The following is a 17,741-nucleotide window of genomic DNA, read 5'->3' as shown; positions in this document are numbered from 1 at the left end:
TTTTGAAACTAGTTGGAGTTGCGGTTTCTTTCATCGTAAGTCTATTTTACAGTATTAGATTTTGAACCGTTAATAATACTGGTATATTTTTTTTATTGATACATTAATTTTGGTTTTAGACGTTTCGTTCATTTTTCCCCATATATCACCCACTGAAACTATGCATGTGCATGCCAAGCAAGTTCAGAAAGGGGGAAATAAAGAGATTCAGATATGCAATGCAAGTCAAGCTTGTGTTTCAGTTTCAGGCTTCAGGCACCACTTCTAAAGAAATCTGAAGACAAAGTGGACTCTGTGTACAAAAAAAAAGAGTTATTTATTTACTGGGACTTGATGTTACAGACACAAAAACTTCAGCAAAATGTTAACATCGCAGAACGACCGGTTTGCTCTTACAGGTTCTGCATTATCATCATACATGTTCTCCTTCTCCATGTTGCGACACCCCAACATTAACAATGCAACCTTTGGGAGAAGAACACTACTACTTGACTAAACACGAAGAAAAACTGCAACAAAGGATACCAATTAAACCAAAGAATTAACTTGCTCGCCTCTTCTTGCTCTCGCCGATGCTGGCCAAATTGGCCACATTCTCTGCGAGACAGTGAGGGCCGCTCAAGCTGTTGTTCACCTACCCTTAACCTTCGTGTCACTTGAACACAGTTACACAGACGCGAACTTGAAAAGACATAATGGACATAGTAGTAGAGTTGGATAATGTACACCCTATTTCTGAAACCTTTTGAAGTCCCCTGCCTTAGCCTGAAATGTTGTACATTTGGCCAGTCCACTGAAGCGCAAAGTTAGCTTGTGGGATCTCGTCGACCTGGAAGTCGATTTCTTGGCTGTTGAGACTGTTCTGAATCCACAGCTGCGTGTCTCCAAGCGCCGGGATAGTTATCTCTGCTGCATCTGCAGATTGTTCAAGCACAAGAACAGATGAGAACACTGCGAAACTAACGCTTGATGTTGAGCAAATCTGTAGTAACTGAATACTTACTCTGCAGCAGAGGAACGTCGTTGCAGTGGAGCGCCATGGCGTCGGCCTCTTGGAGGTTGTTCCGCTGCTCGTACGCCGCCAGCAGCAGCTGCTGGACGAACACCTTCTGAGCCCTGTTCAGCTGGTGCAGCTGGTACTCCACGCCGGCGAGCTCGACCTTCACGAGCTCGAAGATGGAGTTGACGTAGACGGTGCCGTGCGGCGTGCTGTACATGTACACCTTGTCGCCGGGGACGCACTTCTTGGCGTGGCTCGTCGTCACCTCCCACATGCGATCGGTCATGCCGTCGCCCATGATCTGAACACAAAGAACAGAGCAATGTTCAGAATCCACCCATGCGTTGGAGAAGCATTGTGATTTGCGAGATCAAATGCGGTGGAAGCTTACAGCGCGCAGCTCGTCCGGCTTAACCGTGAGCAGCCGCAAGAACTCCTGCACGTTCCTGACGTTGTGCTGCGTCAGCTTCCTGTGGAAGGCACCCTCCTTGCCAATCTTCTCAAGCCTCCAGACATCGTCGCCAAGAACGGGAGGGTAGTGCTTCCTGTACACTGCAAATCACACGCCAAATCGTCAGGGAAACAATTCAGAGAAGAGGAGAAAGATGTAGTGTGGTGAACTCGTGATGGTCTCTGACGAAACGTACGTTCGCCGCGGTGGTCTCTGACGACGAAGGGCTCGGTCATGGCCTCGCCGATTCTTGGGCCGTCGTAGCTGCCCGGCACGACGCGGACGCCGATGCGGAACCTGCGGCAGCGAACCCAGGAGGAGTTGTCCGTGAACTGGAGCTCGTTCACGGCGACGCAGCCGTCGCGCATGGTGAGGCTGACGTCGCCGGTGAGGAGCGGGCGCTTGCCGGAGCGCTCCTTCACGATGCCCCTCTGCTGGAACTCCTCCGCCGTCCAGTGCTCGCGGTCGTCCGTCGGGAAGTCGCCCAGGACCGGGACGACCTCGACGCGCAGAGGCTGCGAGATCGTCGCCGGCGCGCCGGTGTCGACGTCGACGAGGATGATCTCCAGTGGGTTGCCATTCACGTCCTCGATCTTGCTCCCGGTGAAGATCGGGAGCTGCGGCTTGAACCGGAACGCCAGCTTCCACATCGGCGGCTGAGCCGGCGGCGTCTCAGGCGACATCCTGACAATACAGATCAAACAATGTTATACATCATTCGGATTTCTTGCTGCTGTTCGACGCTGTTCTTGCGGATTTCGTTGTGAATTCTCACCTCTCGATGTAACGCGGGCTGCGCACGAGACCTGCCTGGAGCTCCTCCTGCACCTGCAAGTAACCAAGAAACAGAGCAATTAGCACACTGCAATCCAAGAACAGTTGGAAAAAGCTCTGTGCAACTGCAAATCGATCATCTCCTGCCTGCTTACCACTCTACGGAGAAGTGGCTCCAGTGCGACGAACAGAGTCTGCATCTGCTTCACCATCAAGGCCTCACGGATCACCCTGGAATCGAAAAGCAAACACATGTTAATTAGAACCAATCTCCCCTTGAACGATCACAAGCAGAGCAATAGCGAAGGAGAAGAAAGCTAGCTCACGTCGAGAAGGACGGCATGCGGCGCACACGCTTGTCGTCGGGCTGGTCCTCCTGTCCGTAGCCGTCGTGAAGCCGCTTCGCCGCCATTGTTGTCAGTCCAAACAAGCTCAAGTGTTCCTTTTCTTTTTCCTTCTTGATCCGCGAATGTTTTCTCTAGCTATTTTCTTCGGGAGGCGAGAGAGAAGCGAAGCTGTGAGATTTTGGTTCGGTGAGGAGAGGTTGTGCAGGTTGGGGTGGTTTGCGTAGGAGGAGTTGCAGTGTGCGGACGGCTCCGATTTATACTGCAGCCGCAATGGCGGTTCGAACAGTGAGAGGATGGAAGTTGGGAGGAAGATTCCGGGAAGGCGAGACGAAGGAGGTTGCTTCAGTCTGGAGTAGCGAGCGAGCGAGAGAGAGAGATGTAATGGTGCCATGTCATGGGCTCGCAGAGGTCAACGTCTCTCTCCCGTCGTCGCGTCGTCGTCTCGCTCCTCTCCGGCGCCGAAAGATTATGTGACAGGCGGCCGTCCGCCGTCATGTAGACAGTACAGAAAGAACAGGATTCCTAATGTACTTTTATTGATGATTCTAGGAAAATTAAATTTGTCTCTGGATTGCATTAGTATTTGTTCTTAGCTCTGTTGCTTTTCTGACAAAACTGTCTGAAGAATGGATGACCCAAGACTAGTGGAGAATACAAGAACGATGGGATTTGGGTGTTGAATATGATCAGAAACCACCGTGATGATTGGTAAAAAAAAAATGTTTCTCTTTGTGTAAACTGTTCGCTACTTGCATTGTACTCCTACATTTGTACATCTGCATATATATGAACCTCATTTCAGTGATACAGAGAAGCAGACTGTCTGTCTCACTAAACAGAGTTGAAAATTTGGAGATTACAGGGGTGATGTAGTCGACATTTAAAATGGACAATAACAAACATGAGTCCAAGCACACAAACACCAAAACTGGTAAATTGTCAAGAAGGTGTCCAAGCAAGAAAACTTTTGAATTTGGAGGTGGAATTTCGGCTAGAGCAGTTGACAAAAAATGCTGCTCCTGAAGCAGGACCCATTTCCTGGTAAATTAACAAGTGTTTTCAATTAGAAGGTTCATTATGGCATATTCTGGATCTGCTACCGATTTAACTAAACTAACTGATGGTCTTGTCAACAGACAAAGATGGAGTAACTGACAGCCTCACAAAAGTCTGCTCCATCTACATGCAACTACTACCGGCGGTATGATATGCCTGAACCGTTGAATCACAAATGACCATTAAAAATCAAGCATGTTTTAAGCAATAACATGATCTAGTGAAGCATGTTAGTACTCATTTGGAGTACTAACTCTACAATCTGAATATTCCATAAAGCATGTTAGTACTCATTTGGAGTACTAACTCTACAATCTGAATATTCCATAATCCATCATCATTGCTGTGTGGTTGTGTCAATTTGTGCTAAAGAGGGGTAGTGATCAAATACTGAGATTTGGTTTAAATTTCTGAAATCTAGAACAAGCATGTCGTGGTAGGCATCTTCCTCATATTCTGGTGATGCAAGTGGCGCATGAAAGACGCGTTTTAACCGCCATTTTAGTATCTCGATCACTCTTTGATCTTTGAAATGTCTTTTGTTAATGCAACTAGCCCATTGCAAGTACAACCCCAAACAACACTTCATCATTTAATAAAAAAAACATAACACTCCAGTCTACGCTACAGTTGGAACTTGGAAGCATGACTAGACCTGTAGCCATGAGAATCGCAGAGATGGACCTCTCTCTCTCTCTCTCTCAAGATGGATTTAACTTAAACAACAACGATTTTAATATCAGTTTGCTGCCAGTATAAAATACAAGTCCTCGAGAAAGACCAGAATAAAAATGAAATCAGTACAAGTAGTAACCTGCATGGTGGGCCACGCGGTTACTTGCCACGGCGCATCGGCGGCTGATTGGCACAAGGGGGAGAGTATTGAAATGGGAGTACGCGTTACACGTAGGAAAAGACCTTGACTTGGGCCAAATGCTCCAAATCTCAAGACAGTTAGCACGTAGTCACGTACTAACGCTGTGAAATTAGAGATCCCCCCACTTTGTAGCCCGCTGTGTGGCTGGCCATCAGTTGTGCTGCCCTTCACTTGATCAATTTGATTATGAAACCATCATTTGTTTGCTTGCTGGTTTATGATCCACGGCTAAAATTATAAATTTTAAATTATTCTAGTTGTTTTTTTGTCATTATCTTTTTTACAGACTTGGCTTTTCAATCGTTAAGAGTGAAAATATAAAAAATCATACCATAGAATTATTTTAGTTGTCTCGTTTATTTTTCTACGGTCTATTAACCGAAGCCAACGAATGTGAGCTATGTTTAGGTTGGAATTATCCGATGAAATTTATCATTTAGGCTTCTAAATTTGTAAATCGAGTTTAAATTTGAAGTTTTATGGAGTGACGGAGGGAGCAATTGGTATGTTATACCAATGTGACAAAGCTGAAACTTTGGATTTTGTCTGTGTTAATGGCATTGTTGAGCAAACCATATTTTCTTAACGAACAGAAGATCTAAGAGCCAAGGTGCTCCTGTCATGAAAACGCGTACCGAGACTTGTAATATCCCTCTAGTCAAGATCTGAAAAATGATCACATATATAAATGCATCGTGCCAAAGTTTTAAACAATTTATTTCTTAAATTAATACATGGATGCATATAGTGAACATATCTGCGGTTTGGATTTATTCATGTGACAAAGTCGTTTTCATCGTTGGGGGTAGTTGAACTTGCAGCCATTCTCATATGCCGATCGCTGTCTTGCTCAGAATCTCCATGTCAGTCTTACGACGCGTGTAGACTTGATGGGCATCTATCATTTTCATCTATCAGTTTGTTTTGTTAGATTCATAAATCCAAAATGATTGTCCAAAAAATATATATCCAAAATGACTTAACAGCAAAAAAAGCGACATGGAATGCTTCCTATCGTCTGTCTTTCAGCTCACAAGCCGCTGTAAAAATTTTAATTTTAAAACTTAATTTTTAAATTACTTTTAGAGTTTTTTCATCCTAGTTTATTTGTTAGCAATGTCTTTTTAATCATGAATAACACAGGTATAGAAGTATTATCCACAAATTATATGTTGTTAGGAGAATTTCTAGATTTAAGGTTCATTAGACGTTTGAGCTTTTCTCTCAAGAACTAATCAGGGGAAATTCGTGTCTCAAATATGACCATTTGGCTAACACCATTAAAAACAAACAAACTAGTGAAGTAGGTTTCTCAAAGGTGCGCATCCATCCAACAAAAAGGACAAGAAAAAGGCATTCAAACTCTCATGCTTTTTGGTCAATTTAAACAAGAAGAGGAATTCAGGAATCTGGATACTTCAGAGAACGCTAAGGTCATCTTAAGATAACATTTAACAATTTGGCAAGGACGCAAATTTGGTAGGATTAAATTATGAAGCCTAAGCAGGGTACAGCGGTCTTGGTCTGAAGCTAGTGTTCAGTAATTCAGTGACCCTTCTGTTTGCCAAGAGCCCAAGACCGTCTTCATTAATACTATTAGGGCGAAGATGAACCGATGAATATTACTTCCTCCGTTCTAAAATACAAAATTTTGAAATGAGTAGTTCTTGAATACTTATGTGCCACTTCAGATATAGGTAAAGTTTTCACTACTGAAAAATACAGAGAAGTACAATCATATCCTCTAGTACTATTGATTATACTCCTCTAAACTAACAAAGTACTATTTCACAACCATTTTTCTGATGCCTGTTTTCTGAACTTTACAGGTAGCCAGCCATATTTTGATGTACTGTTAGTACGGCTTGATTCCCCCGGTATGCTTAAGCTCAATATTCAGTAGCCAGTACAGTAGTAAAGCAAACACTACTTTGCTCGGTTACTAATCTATGATTAGGACTTGCTACTAAAGGGTTAAACTTTTTTTAATGACTCATGGTGAATACTGCAAAGAAGTTTCTCGCACTCACTCCAAACGCAGTACTAAGCGATAGAGACTCACCTGCGGCGAACAAAATCAGCAAGCCGCCATTGCTGTCCATGCAGCAACCACCACCTCAGTCCCACGCAAGTACCGAAACATTCAGATGCAATGCAGGCACCGGGAGCATTTAACTTCAACGCTGTGATCCACCAGTTAATTTTACTGCGTAATTTTGAATTTTAAAACCTAATTTGAAACTAATTTGGGGAGGTTTTTTAATTATGTCCATTAAAATTATTTTTCATTACTTCGGTCAAGTGGCATGATCAACTTATATATAGATCACCGTCCCCAAAATGCTAGTAAGTTCCAGGGTTCACAGATGATGGTTGGAGGTTTATGAAAATATATTGTTTTTAGCTTGTTTATGTATGAAATTTTGATCGGTTTTGTTGGATTTTGGTCGGGAGCGGTTTTAACTTCGAAAACGGAAGGTAAACATGGCAAGTTATAAAGCAGGGCAATAGGCCATGTCTGCTTAATACTATCTTCCAAATTAGTTGTCGCTTTCAATATACAGATAGGTTAGTCCATATGATATGATGCCATTGGCAAGCAACTCAGAAGTACACCATTTTTCAATTGGGGAGAAATAACTGCCGAGCAGCCACGGCAGTGTGAGCAACATGTGGCTGCAGGTACTTTCAGTGCTACACCTGTACTCTAATGACAGCGAAACAAAGATATAAAGTTGGGAGCTTTTGCGACCGTAAAGTGCGTGAATTTAACCTATCTCAGATTGTCCAAATCATGTGTAGGATCGACGGCGACATGTGTAACCAAACACTCGGCACGTCTGGTGGATGGCTCGGCGTGCTGTACAAGCAAGATACGCCTGCTACGTATGGTCTACGTGTAACCGATTAAATTTTGTTTCTTGGGTTTGACCAGATACGCTTAGGTACAAGCACAGCCCACTTGAACTGATATGTATTTTTATCTTAAAATGTTTTTGCTGTTTATTGGTTAGTGGTCACTTGACTTAATTCTCCATCAAAACACTACGACATAAACATAGATGTCGATTGAGAACCTGACATAGTTATCGCATTTCTCAATCGACACCTTACATGTTGATGTGAAGAATTAAGAGTGTTTGTTTAGAAACTAGCACCTTTAAGGTTATAGGAATGAAAAAAAATAAGACTCGATGCATCACAAATCTAACACAAAACTAAATCCCAATCCAATTAAAATCATCACAAAATAATCAAGTACATGAGATGCCCAGATTAATCCAATCAAAATCTACTGCTTCGGATATGGCATCCGCCGCCGCGCCAGGGAGACTCGGCCTCCGCTGCGTTGTTGTGCTAGTGGCCGCCACAATGCTGAGGAGACGTGCCCGCCACTGCATGGCCACCGTGCTGCCGCCATGTCGAGGAGCCACATCTACCACCGCTGTGTTGAAAGATGGGAGAGAGGTGCGGAGAGAGAAGTGCAGAGGGAAGAAAACGAGGCGGGAGGACAAAGAGGATAAGGATGAGAGTCACGAGACTTAAAGAGATTTGTTTTTCTCTTCTTTTTCGTGCTCCACACCTGGCCCAACTGGCTCTTGGCTCGGCTCAGCACTCTAAAGTGTCAGTTGTTTTTTTTTTTAAAAAAAACCGACACTTATATCCCCTAGATGTTAGAAATACTATTGGTGTCGTTTTTCTAAAAAAAAACACACTTATAGTGGGTTATATGTGTCGGTTTTAAATTCTAGATCCATATGATGAATTAAAAGGACAGGGAAAGCCTTATATGCGTGCCGGTTTTAGTTAAACTGGCACATTTAAGGGTGTTTCCTATTAAAATTTATGTAGTAGTGAAAACTAACATATACATATAGTGTACTATAAACATACATAATATAAAAACATGAAAGTTAGTATGGATGTGTATTGTGCCTTTTTCTATAGCTTTGTTTTTTTTTATTATTTCCTACATTGGATAAGTTTTATGCCTACTTATCTCTCTTTTTATCCCACTAATAACATGGTAATCTCTAGAAATGGAGAGCACACATTGAGGATTTTACTCATGAAGTTCCTTCAAGCAATCCTAAGGCTTTTACTCATCGAGTCAAACAATCCGCACATACCTTCAAGCCGAGACACGTGATCAAAGCACCGAAAAAAATAATTTTAGTACATGACTTATATATTTTTATATATTTCTATTGTTTGTATCAATTCAAAAGGAGCCGACGAGGTGCCAATTACTCCCTCCGTCCCAAAAAGACTCAATTCATAGGTTTCCGTGTCCAACGTTTGACTATCCGTCTTATATGAATTTTTTTATAATTAATATTTTCATTGTTGTTAGATGATAAAACATAAATAATACTTTATGTGTGACTTATCTTTTTAAATTTTTTCATATTTTTTTAAATAGGACGGACGGTTAAACGTTGGATACGGAAACTCAGGAATTGAGTCTTTTTGGGACGGAGGGAGTAGGGCCGAGCAAAGAAAGAGAATCAAATAAATAAAAATTATAAAATATCACCCTTTATAAATAAAATTTACATATTTAAAGGTAATGAAATTTCATGAAACGGTAAACAAGGTGTCCACATATGCAACAGGTAGACTTCCTTCCTACTCCCCTTCGTTAAAAATATAAGCACTTTCATGGGTTTCTGCAAAAATAAAGATCAAACTAGAAGACTATCATGCACCTCATTTAGAGAGGGTTAGAGTGGAAGGTAAGATGAGAGAAGAAAAATGATGGATGGTTAATGTGAGTAAAGTAGCATTTAGAAATGTTTGTCTTGATATAGTTTCAATGAGCTTCCACAAAGGAGTTATTTTTATTAATGAAGGGAGTATTTTTTTAAAAAAATAATTAAAAACCTGGCCTCCACACAGACCGAACAAACAAAGTCCAGATGACTAAAGCCTCACCTTACGCAAAGGTAAAAGGAATTATTTTTTCTTTCAACGGTGAAAATAGGCATGCTTCTTGATTGTAAAACAGATCAAGAAAAACTTCATATCATATCAACCATTAAAGTATAGGTTTTTTTTTTTCATTCGGCATTCAACGTACCACGGTCTGTTTTCTCCCGACTTTTCGTAATTCAAATCAAACTTTGCACATGGAAGGTGCGGTGACTTGTACGGCGAAATGAAATTGAGCGGACGGATCTAGAGTCCAAAGACTAATTAACCAGTTTGGTCATCCACTTGAGGCGTACTTGTCCGGCCCGGAACGTACGATGCAGCAGCAGTTCATCGCATCGCACGAAGAAAAAGTTCTCTTCGCTGGCTCGCAAATTCTCCGACCGCGATACGGCCGATGTGCCTAGCTAGCTTGGAATATTGGACCATTGGAGGCTTATTACTATTCCTACTTGAAGACAGTAAATGATTGAGGATGTGTTTAGTTCACACTAAAATTGAAACGATGTTACGGAAAAGTTAGAAGTTTGTATGTAGAAAAGTTTCGATGTGATGGAAAAGTTGGAAGTTTAAAGAAAAAGTTTGGAACTAAAGTCGGCCTGATACATATATAGAACATTCTCATTTCTTTTGTGAACACGTAAATAAAACTACACGTCAATATATTAGAAGAAAACATAATTGTCTAGGAGAAAAAAAAAAGGAGAAAAACAAAAAGACTGCTAAGGTAAAGAAACTATTACTTAAAAAAGCTACACCACTAAAGAGGGAAAGTGGTGGCGGAGCCCCACTACACTCCCAACAAGCCCAAAAATAGCGGCGCTAAAAGAAGATCGAACCAAATCATAGTGCGATAGTGTGCAAACTTAACAAAATTATCGCCGATCCATAAGCAAACACCGAATAAATGCTAGTCTCATTAAATGATGAAGTACTCCCTCCGCCCCTAAATATTTGACACTGTTGACTTTTTAAAATACATTTGACCGTTCGTCTTATTCAAAAAATTTAAGCAATTATTAATTCTTTTTTATCATTTAATTCATTGTTAAATATACTACTACTCTAAGTTTTTGAATAATATTCACAAAAGTTTTTGAATAAAACGAACGGTCAAACATGTTTAAAAAAGTCAACGGCGTCAAACATTTAGGGAAGAAGGGAGTATTAGTCTTTACATCGTGAGTTACTAGATTATATATGCTCTCGGACGAATTGTGTAATAAGTGATTATAGCTCCGTTACAAGAAAAGCCGAAATTTATTTCATTATCTAAAGAAAATAGGCAAACACTGAAGATAATGTTCTGTTAGCATCACGGTGGCCTTTCAGAAACACTCAAAAGCGTGTATTCGGCTGTACTGTAATTAGCAGTGGAATATTACCGGAACAATCCGTGTTACGAGATTCCACCGAACCATACAAAAAACCAAACCACAAACGCGTCGTCTTGTGTTGATCGATGGGACAAGTTTTTCCCCAAACATGTCGCAGCAAAAAGCTCACGGCGACGATGCAGTAGGTCGTTTCCATCGATCGATCGGATCGGGCTTTTAACTATTTGTCACTTTTAAATTTAGCAAATAACCATTTGTCACCCCTATCATAATGACATGTGGATCCACATATATCTATAATATATGATTCTATTGATAAAAAGTTAATTATCACATTTAAATGTGGTAAATGGTTAAATATCTCCGATCGAATCAGGTCTTGTTTACTACAGTATTTCTCAGCGTAAAAGTTCAGAAAAGGATATGCACATCGTGTTCATGTCCCTGTCACACGCAGGCGAAGAAATCAAGGCATGCAGCGTTAATTCTTCGCCGACGTCGGTGTCATTCGCTCCATCTCCGCGTGTAGACTTGCCATTGATCTTGCTAATACTGAGATTAACAGCGACACATACATGTAGACAAATCAAAAGCTAGCGTTAATTCTTTTATGAGACCTACCAAATCAACCACGTCGGATCGATCGAGGGGTTAGCATGAACAAAGGTGCATGGAATATACTGTTGGTGGTAACCAACAAAACAGGAGGAGAAAAGGACGCTACTTTTGTATACTAATAGCTTGGAACAAAGCTACAGCTTCTTTAGCAACCAATGATCACCAGTTCATGCCAAACTTCCTTTTGGATACAAGCAGAGGAAACAAAAGAGGTTAACTCTTAGACTGAAAATATATACTCCCTCCATTTTAAAATTTATAAAGTTGTTCTATAACATTTAACCATTCGTCTTACTAAAAAATATATCAATATTATTTATTTTGTTGTGCCTTGTTTTATTATCAAATAAAATATAATCTTAACTTACATTTTTATATCTTTAACTAAATTTTTGAAAAGATAATAATCAAACATTGCGTGAAAAATGAATAGTATCGTCATGCATTTTGAAAAAGAGATAATACTAGCCAGTAGCCATTGGATATGTATCTCTTTCATTTCTTTCGTCAGGACGAGCAAGCAGACCCATCCTAATCCTATCATATATGCATGACACGCTACAAAACGCGTTGATTTTGTCACTTGCACGAGACCGACCTAGACCTATATGAAGTTTGTCCACCGGTAATTATCTTGCATTCAGATGCAACATACAAACTCCTCTCAAATCTAGTAATCTACAACAATTTAATCATATTTAGCATTTCCTGATTCAACGGATTCGGCAGCAATTATATTCCTGGGAGTAGTACTGAATTAACAAAAAAGACGAATTCACTTGAATCATGGCATGCCACTTTCGAGCGTGCAATTACAGGAAAGCTAGACTTTTACCAAACATACTGCATGACCTGATGACTCATTAACCTGTATTTAATTTTGACTGTCGGGTGTAACAACCTAATTAACGAGGTTTTGGTGTGCACGTTACTGGACCGACCAAGCAGCAGCAACTGGGAAAAAGCATGTCACTCCACCGTCGTGCTAGTACGACAGAGAAAGATTGTGAGTGATAGACATCAATCGAGACAGCAATATCTTTGCCCAAATTTCCCTCCCGTAATATAACGCGACTTACACGAGCAGTGCGACTCGACGTGATTATATGGCTGCTGTTTATTTTGAACAGCTGAACAAGGTTACCTAGGATTAATGGTTTGGAGTTCTAAATTGGAGAAAGTTTCACACGTTTCGATCGGAAATTTCACAGTTCATGAGTCATGAGAAGGTGAATTTTTGACTGGGAGATGATTTTCTGGCTCCTTTTTTCATTTTGCACTGCTTGAGTTCTTTCCCTGCCTTAAACAGGCCGGCAATCCAGCAGACTGTTTGGGCCTCAAGGCTTCAATTTCAGGGCCAGTTCGTATTGGGCCCTAATTTAAACCCATCACAAAAATTCATCTCTAACTCTCTAAAGGCTAAAGCCCAATATAAGCTTTCAAGAAATTTTACTACCAGACTAACAAACGGAGAAAAATTCATGATACAAAAGGATGGCAGCAGTTACAATAAAACAGTTATTGCTGTACAAAAGCTGGCCACAACTGTTCATCATGTTCTTTGACACAAAGAAGTACAGAGAAATTCAGGAATGGTACAAACACCTGGAACCTACCCAGGATATATCTCTCGATTCCATTGCATTCCAGGGATGATGAACTCACTAAAGTTCACTTTTATGTTCACCTAGCATACTGAAACAGCACATTGGTACATGAAAGATAACAGATAGCATCGAGCAGGATAAATACATAGAACCCCCTTCTTCCGACTGCTACAAAGACGAGAGGCGAACGTCGCGCCGTGCTTAACAATTCGATCCTAATCCTTCTTCAAGATATCTTCTGGCTCTCGAAGGGTGCCGAACATCCAGTCCATCCACACGGTGTAGTGGCCATAGTTGTGACGGTATGTTGTATGGTGAATGGTGTGATAGCCAGCACCCATGACCGGCCAAACCTTGCCGTGAATGCAGTCATGGATGTTAGTTGTCCACACGGCCTCTATGAACAAGAGAGCAATGTGTGTCCTGAAGTGTGTTGGGATAAGGTAGAGCGCAAACACATGCGGTATGGCTTGCAAAATCCCATCCAGTGGATGGAATGCTAGTCCTGGAAAGCATGCAAGGCATAAATCAGAAGCTTGGTGGAAGAATACACAATTCTCAGCACCAAAGGAGTTAACTAAAGAAAATTGTATTGTTTAAAAATGTAACACATTGGAGCGCCATGGCATTTTTTTTTTTATTATGGTATGGCCTACAGGTAACAGGTTTAGGAGCCTTAAATAAGGTATCCTAGTGTTTAAGCACATTTAATTAGCAGGAAAATATATATAACTAATACACAGAATTATACTAAAAAAGCTGGAAGCATGGTAAAAATAAGCATTCGGAATATGGAATCTGTTCTCATTATATATCTATGCACAGCGAAACATAAAAAGTGAATTTGCAATATTAAACGGCTCCATAAAAAACTTACCTGCAAATGGTGATAGGGTATTCTCCTTGTTGTAAATATGGTGGTATGTGTGCAGGTACTTGTACAATGGCTTTATGTCATGCAACTCTCTGTGCATCCAGTAAATTCCAAACTCAACAAAGATAAGATATAAAGCCAGATAAACCAGGTACATTGGCCAACCAACTTCACTGATATTAACATAACACTGTGTCCATCCATTCTCAACCATGTACTCAGATAAGGTTGGAAGGGCACAATAGAGAGGCATAGCCTTTGATGCAACAATTATTTGCTTCTTCATAGCTTCGATTGTAGGTATAGAATCTGCATCAAGTGTCATAAGATTTCAGCATCAGCTTCCATCAAACCTTATCACATATTACATACACATTGTTTAATGCGCTCATCATCGTGGACTAACTCATTTCAATAACCATTATAAGCAACATTGCTATATTAAGAAACAAGAGACATCTATTGGGAAGGTCAGAGTCTCCACTGCTAGTATGTATGGATATGCAATATTCGATACATGATTAATGGGTATAAAATGGTTTGCATGAAAAAACAATGATCTAGCTATAGTTTCTATACTGCCAGGTTAGTTTCAACAAATGGCCTAGAGCTGAAACAATGCCTGCTCAGGCTACAGCACACCAAATCATATCGAATACATGAATGATGGTGACAAACTGGGCTAACATCATTTGCATGTAATAGCTGTCATACAGCAAAATGGAACTTGATCCCAAAACAAGGGGGAAAAAACCAGCTCAAAAGGTTCCATCCCACTTGTCCAACTGTGCTGAGCCTGAGCCACAAGGAACAAACTAAAGGTATCTTGGTCCCACAGGAGAGGTTAGTCAAAAATCACTGGTTCACAGTTCATAAGAAGACAGGCTAGACACCATTTCAGGCTTTGTGCCAAGAAATCCAGAAAGTGATGAACTCAAAAGAAAACACAATCATGCGCATCTTGCTGCATGGCCTTGATATTTACTACACAGGTGTCTGTGTGGTGTGCGTTTTGGAACAAGCTGCCTAAATATCTAGTACCTGAAGTTGTAGAAAGCATGCCTAACATCATAGAAAGAACAAGAAATGTGTGAACTATTTATGCATAAGCAAAATGAATAATGACCACTTGAACAGAACAAGAAGGTAAATGGAAGGATGACAACAAGAAGGCCATCCAAGTCTGATTTCTGGATTTTAAACAATGTGTTTTGTAAAAAAGCTCTTTCTGGGATGCAGGATGCTGGCTGATTACTTATGATTTCAGGCTTATCTCTGAGAATGTGTCCGTTTGTGGGATGATATGCTCCCAAAAAACAAATTAAGGTTTTAACTTTGTTATCATGGTTTGTTTAGTGAACCATGTGATCTCCCCCTGGCTCTTAAAAAACTTGACAACAACGTCTAACTAGTAACATGTGACTGGGGTCAGAAGCCAGCCAAACTAGTCAATTAACTATGCACCTACCCTTACAAGACATTGGAACAGATCTAATACATGAGTAACATGCAGTCATGCGCACTTCCATTTATCTGTTAGCGCATCTAATGTTTTTATTTTTCAGAATGTCAGTTCATCTAGCTATTTTTCTTCTCTTTTGTTGGCCCATAATAGGTCATGTTTGGTTACTAAAGCTCTTCGGTGGGATCGCTAAGGTCTTGATATGCTTCTACTGAACCGTCATACCAAGTTTGTAACTCTCAATGCTTCAACCAATGTGATAGCAGAAACCTAAAATCCTTACGAAAAGAATCACTAGACGGTTATGCAGATTTTATTTTAACAAGCAGAATGCCGCAAACATCTACACAAGAATGGAGTATAAACCACAGTCTCCCACTTAGCATATATTTCCAGATATCTATCTTCACTATCTATGATCCAAAGAGAGAGGCAATCCCCAAAGGGAAATCAATTCTCAACCAAAATAGAAGGCGTAGACGAGCCCACGGATAGTACGAAGTGAATGATACCCACAGCTGCAGTAAAACATTGTAGATCATGTGTCATGTACAGCAATTTCTCCCCAACCCACCAAACAAAATCCGAAGGGAGGACGGACAGTTGGAAGCAAAGCTGGAATCTTTCGTTCGTTCTCAGCACTAGCTACAAATCTATCGCCATCGTTATCCCTCTGAAGCGCCGAAACCACTGAAAATCTTCAAGTCCAAATCCCTTACACCTCATTAATGAAAGCGGCCGTGTGGCCAACCTCACGTCACACACAGACACACCCAAAAATATCAATTTTTTTGGAATGCCCTTTTCCCTCTAATGGCATCAGGCATGTTCCACTAATAAATTCTCAAAAAGAGAGGAACAACAACTCCTCCCTGTTAAACATAGGGGGGAAAAACCCTCCCTGTAAAAATCCACAAATCAAAATCAAGAAGCAGTAGCAGAGGAGAGGATAGGAGAAGCGCGGACCTTTGGGGATGTAGGCGTGGCGCTTCCAGTAGTAGATGACGAAGCACCAGAGGAAGCCGCAGGCGAAGTAGATGAGGTAGCCGCCGAGGCCGTTGCGGAGCCACGACTGGAGCGGGTGGGGGAGGGCGCGCCACCAGTCGCCCGGGACCACATGGCTGAGGAAGATCTCGTTGTACCAGGCCGTCTCCTCGACGAACTGGCGCAGGTACTCGCCGCCGCCGCCCGCCATTGCCGGCCGCGGCGCCGCCCTGGGATTGTGGTGGTGGACTGGTGGTGGTGCGGGGGTTGAGTTGTAAAGCGTGGAGAGAGAGAGTAGGGAGACCCAACCTTCGTTTGTGGGTTTTAAAGGAGAGACAGACAGTAGTGCGTGGGGAGTTGCAGGTAATGCCAGCCTGCCAGGTGGAAATATATAGGGCTAAAACCCACCGATTCACGGGCCGGTTTAAGCCTTTGGGTGGGGGCCAGTGGGCTGTAGTTACTTTGGGCCTATTCAAGGTCATGGTTAGTTCACACCAAACTTCCCTCAACATCCAAAACTTTTCTACACATATAAACTCTTAACTTTTTTTAAAACTACCAACTTTTCCCAAACTTCTCCTTAATTTTAGGAACTAAACACAGCCCAGGGGAGCTTCTGGTAGATGTATCTTCTCTAAGAATTAAAAGCTTACTCCACTCGTACCAAAAAAAAATAACTTAGTATTGGATTAGATATTTACCCTTATTCAGATTTACTGTACTAGAAAATAACCCATCTAATACTAGATTGGTTTTTTTTTGACAGAGGGAGTGCTGAATAATTCGGTTTTAATCAGATTTAGAAAAGATGCAGTTGTAGAATTCAGAAAATCAATTAAATGTCAGAAGCTACGAAATATTTTTTTAAAAGATTCACAGAAACTGGCTACAAACCAATAGCTTTTTACAATCGTAAGTTCCTTCAACCAGGTCCTTTGGCTCAGCCAGCCACAAGTGTATTCATCTTGGCGGGAGGGATCTGCTTGGCCGAGATATTGGCTTTGTGTTCTGAGGAGCATATTGTATGAGCTGTAAGCACAGGAGAATATAGAGAAGTTAGATTTATCGGTTTCTGATTTATAGTTTATTTTTTTTAATTCTACGAGTATATATTCTCAGCACATAAGTGAGAACCTGTGCTTTTCAGAGAAGCTAGAAAATCAAGTTGCAGCTACCAGACAATCTCCAAACAAGGTTATCGTTGCAAGTAGCCAAGGGAAAAAATAATTTTAGGACGGGATTTTTTTTATGCTTATACTCCTCAGCTGCGTTCTTTTCAGCTACTACATTACTGAGTACACGTTTTCTAAACTATTAACTCGAGTAGTTTTGAAAAAATAAAACTAAGTTTCTTAGGATACTTTTATAAGTAGTCCAATTTTCAAAAAAAAAGATATTTGTTTATGGCCTTAAATAATTGGT

The 17,741-nt window shown here is 41.1% G+C and overlaps 2 protein-coding genes across 2 annotated transcripts; both read right to left on the bottom strand.

The window, feature by feature from the left end:
* Positions 1 to 297: 297 nt before the first annotated feature.
* Positions 298 to 2,881, bottom strand: LOC127766882 (protein SAR DEFICIENT 1-like). The gene is made up of 7 exons (XM_052292050.1): positions 2,552 to 2,881; positions 2,381 to 2,456; positions 2,227 to 2,279; positions 1,648 to 2,135; positions 1,392 to 1,552; positions 1,004 to 1,301; positions 298 to 915 (listed from the first exon to the last, which is right to left on the bottom strand). Exons 1-7 carry the CDS (start codon positions 2,635 to 2,637, stop codon positions 761 to 763), a joined length of 1,317 nt encoding a protein of 438 aa, XP_052148010.1. The 5' UTR covers positions 2,638 to 2,881; the 3' UTR covers positions 298 to 760.
* Positions 2,882 to 12,896: 10,015 nt separating this feature from the next.
* LOC127760280 (delta(7)-sterol-C5(6)-desaturase-like) lies at positions 12,897 to 16,669 on the bottom strand. The gene is made up of 3 exons (XM_052284512.1): positions 16,302 to 16,669; positions 13,877 to 14,182; positions 12,897 to 13,504 (listed from the first exon to the last, which is right to left on the bottom strand). The coding sequence occupies exons 1-3, from the start codon at positions 16,528 to 16,530 to the stop codon at positions 13,215 to 13,217; spliced, it is 825 nt and encodes a 274-aa protein (XP_052140472.1). The 5' UTR covers positions 16,531 to 16,669; the 3' UTR covers positions 12,897 to 13,214.
* Positions 16,670 to 17,741: the final 1,072 nt, after the last annotated feature.

The sequence above is a fragment of the Oryza glaberrima genome, chromosome 1, assembly GCF_000147395.1.
Source record: "Oryza glaberrima chromosome 1, OglaRS2, whole genome shotgun sequence".
In the NCBI taxonomy this organism is placed as follows: domain Eukaryota; kingdom Viridiplantae; phylum Streptophyta; class Magnoliopsida; order Poales; family Poaceae; genus Oryza; species Oryza glaberrima.
The sequence above is the reverse complement of the archived record's forward strand: the minus strand, read 5'-3'. Positions and strand labels throughout refer to the sequence as shown.